We start from the raw sequence: 3,609 nt of genomic DNA on the forward strand, positions 1-3,609 counted from the left end.
TTTTTTTTTTTTTTTTTTTTTGAGACAGAGCCTCAAGCTGTCCCCCTGGGTAGAGTGCTGTGGCATCACAGCTCACAGCAACCTCCAACTTCGGGCTCAAGCAAGTCTCCTGCCTCAGCCTCCCAAGTAGCTGGGACCACAGGCGTCCGCCACAACGCCTGGCTGTTTTTTAGTTGCAGCCGTCATTGTTGTTTTGTCCGGCCCGGGCTTAGGTGTATGTGGCTGGCACCTTAGGCACTTGAGCCATAGGCGCTGAGATTCTTACTGTAATGATTTGAAAAACCAAACCTGGCAGAAGGCATTTTTTTTAAAAAATGTGTGCAGAACAAATTTTGAACATCCTTAGATTTTGCTAAATTTCTTTGGAGAATATAAGTGTCTTGATGACAGGAAACAAAGCAGGCTTATGCTTTTTTTCATACTTTATAGTCAAACACTTGATGGTAGATACTGATTAAGGGCATGAAAACGAATTTTTTTGTTTATTTAGAGCAGCAGTTCTCAACCTGTGGGTTGCAACCCATGGGAACTGTTTTAAAGGGTTGTGGCATTAGGAAGGTTGAGAACCACTGATTTAGAGACTTTCCCAGGAATTCCCAAGTTTTCTCAACTTTACATTTGCTTGAATGTCTAACTTTTCCTTTTTTATTTTTGAGACAGAGTCTCAGTCTCCCAAGTAGCTGGGACTACAGGCTCCTGCCACAATACCCAGCTTTTTTTTTTTTTTTTAACAATAGTAAATATTAAATGCCATTATATCTTTTTTTTAATTTATTTTTATTTTATTTATATATTTTTGAGTCAGAGTCTCTGTCGCCCTTGGTAGAGTGCCATGGCGTCACAGCTCACAGCAACCTCCAACTCTTGGGCTTAAGTGATTCTCTTGCCTTAGCCTCCTGAGTAGCTGGGACTACAGGCACCCACTACAACACCCAGCTATTTTTTGTTGCAGTTAGCACTGCCGTTTTAGCTGACCAGGGCCAGGTTCAAACCCGCCACCCTAGGTATATGGGGCCAGCGCCCTACCCACTGAGCCACAGGGGCCTCCCACCCAGCTGTATTTGAGAGATGGGGTCTCATTCTGGCCTAGGCTGGTCACAAACCTCTGAGCTCAGGTAATCCATCCATCTTGGCCTCCCAGAGTGCTAGGATTACAGGTATGAGCCACCTTGCCCAGCCTTCACTTTTCCCTTACATAAAAATGGAATATGTCAGGCGGTGCCTGTGGGTCAGTGAGTAGGGCGATGGCCCTATATATCCAAGGAGGTGGGTTCAAACCTGACTCCAGCCAAACTGCAACAACAAAAAAATAGCCAGGCTTTGTGGTGGGCTCCTATAGTCCCAACTACTTGGCAGGCTAAGGCAGGAAAATCACCTAAGCCCAAAAGCTAGAGGTTGCTCTGAGCTGTGATGCCATGGTACTCTACCGAGGGCAACAAAACAAGGCTCTTAAAAAAAAAAAAATAGAATGTATTTGTTTACTCCCCTTTTGCAGAACACAGGGAAATAAATTTTATCAATAGTGACTTATGAATTACTGTTTGGAAAATAAAAGTAAACAGAGGCACAAAATGGTGGTCTGTCTTCTCTGTAGCAGAGGAAAGGAAAAGAGCTCAGGTTTAAGCGACTAGAATCATTCCTGCATGATTCCTGGCGACAGCAGCGTGACACAGTGCGTCTCAGACGACTAGAAGTGAAACCTCATGCTTTGGAATTACCGGATAAACATTCCTTGGCCTTTGTTGTACGCATACAAAGGTAGGCATCCAGCTAGTGTCTATCTCGTTCATGAGGCTGGGACAAAATGTTGGTTCAGCTTTAGACCCTTGTCTAGGAGGATGAAATAGCAGTCCTTAAGCCACTAATGCAAGTTGTGGTGGGAATTTGGGGTTGAACACAGCATAGTTTTGTCTTCAAGGTTGGGGAGACTGACCCCTTAGATAGACTTGCAAATAAGTGCTGTGAAGATAAAGTGGGGTTGGGGGGACATTGTGTGGACACCTTCTAAAGTAGGAACTTTAGTGTTGGGAGAGGGCTTTCTAGACATACATGCTGAAGTCCTAAAGTGGGGCAGAGGCATCTTCCTAGGAACTGAAACAAGGTCAAGTGGATGAAGCATATTAAGTGCAGGGGAGACATTTTTCCACATTTATTTTTTTTACCCATCCTAACCAGTCACCCAAACCAGAAACATGTGACTCTTAAATGTTTATGAGCTCTGTCCTCTTTAGCCTTTCTACCACTGCCTGTATTTTTTTTTTCTTAGACTGTTAAATTGGCTTTCTGACTGGATTTTCCTGCCTTTGGTGTCACATTCTGAAATCTGTCCTATACAGTGCCCTTGGTGATTGTCAGAAAGAAAGCTGATCATGGCTCTTTTACTTGAAATCATCAGTAGCTTTTTTCTTTTTCTTTTTTTTTTGTTTTGAGATAGTAGTGTCACTCTCTTGCTCCAGGCTAGGGTGCCATGGTGTTCAGCCTAGCTCATAGCAACTTACAACCTCAAACTTCTGGGCTTAAGTGATCCTCTTGCCTCACCCTCCCAAGTAACTGAGACTACAGGCACCTGCCACAACACCTGGCTAATTTTTCTCGGTTTTTTTGTTTTTTAGTTGAGACTGGGTTTCATTCTCATTTAGCCTGGTCTTGAACTCTTGAGGTAAAGTCATCATCCTGCCTTGGCCTCCCAGAGTACTAGAATTACAACTGTGAGCCACCATGCCTAACCCTCATCAGTGCTGTTTACGGCTCACAGAAGCAACTCCACGTTACTTTAGTCAGCAGGACACACATAGTTCTACATACATTCTTCTTCTCTCCCCCTCCAAACAAAATAACTTTCCAGGCATTGCTCTACATCATGAAATCATCTGGTTATATAACTGCCTCCTGCTAAGATGATCTCTTTAAGGCATAGTCTGTATCTTACCTTCTGGATACCGAGTGTAGTGGCAACACATTTTGTGCTTGCTAGACTCATAAACTGAGGCGCTGACTTGCTATTCATTTCAGGATTGATGGAGTGAGTTTACTGGTGCAGAAGACCATTACAAGACTTCGCCTAAAGAAAATTTTCAGTGGTGTCTTTGTTAGAGTTACCCCTCAGAGTCTGAAAATGCTACGTATAGTGGAACCTTATGTGACCTGGGGGTAAGGTTTTCTGTGTTAATTCACATTAGACTATTTTGAATTGTGTCAGGGTGCACAGGGTATTATACTCCAAGGCTCATGTTGCTGTGGCCACATCACCAAGAAATCATCTGGTCCTAAGAACCTTAGGACATGGGGTAGGCAAAGGGGGAGGGTAGGTAATGATCTGAACAGTACTATAATGCTAGTTCAGTTGTAGACTAAGGCTGAGTAAGATGGGTCAAAGATAGATTAATTCCTGGAATCTTGAAGTAGAGCTGGGGGCATTGCTTACGTAACAGTAATTCCTCAAATACTAAAGCCTAACAGAGACTTAGACTTAAAATCCAACTCTTGCACTATCTTGTGTAGAGGGTTCCTGAAGGACAGAGTCCTAGACTCTAAGCCAGGATGTAGGTTTTACTCGTTTTGTGGGTTTTTTTAACCTGGGAAACAGATTTTTTTGCCTGATGAATGTTT

The 3,609-nt window shown here is 43.2% G+C and overlaps 1 protein-coding gene across 1 annotated transcript in view; it reads left to right on the plus strand.

The window, feature by feature from the left end:
- Positions 1-3,609, plus strand: part of RPL7L1 (ribosomal protein L7 like 1) — a 7,332-nt gene that overhangs the window by 2,540 nt on the left and 1,183 nt on the right. Inside the window, exons 3-4 of the mRNA XM_012804843.2 lie at positions 1,595-1,758; positions 3,013-3,150. Of these exons, the coding sequence (XP_012660297.2) occupies positions 1,595-1,758; positions 3,013-3,150 (302 nt within the window). The remainder of the gene's footprint in view (positions 1-1,594; positions 1,759-3,012; positions 3,151-3,609) is intronic.

This window comes from Otolemur garnettii, unplaced genomic scaffold (assembly GCF_000181295.1).
Source record: "Otolemur garnettii isolate 467f Iridium unplaced genomic scaffold, OtoGar3 scaffold00031, whole genome shotgun sequence".
Lineage (NCBI taxonomy): Eukaryota > Metazoa > Chordata > Mammalia > Primates > Galagidae > Otolemur > Otolemur garnettii.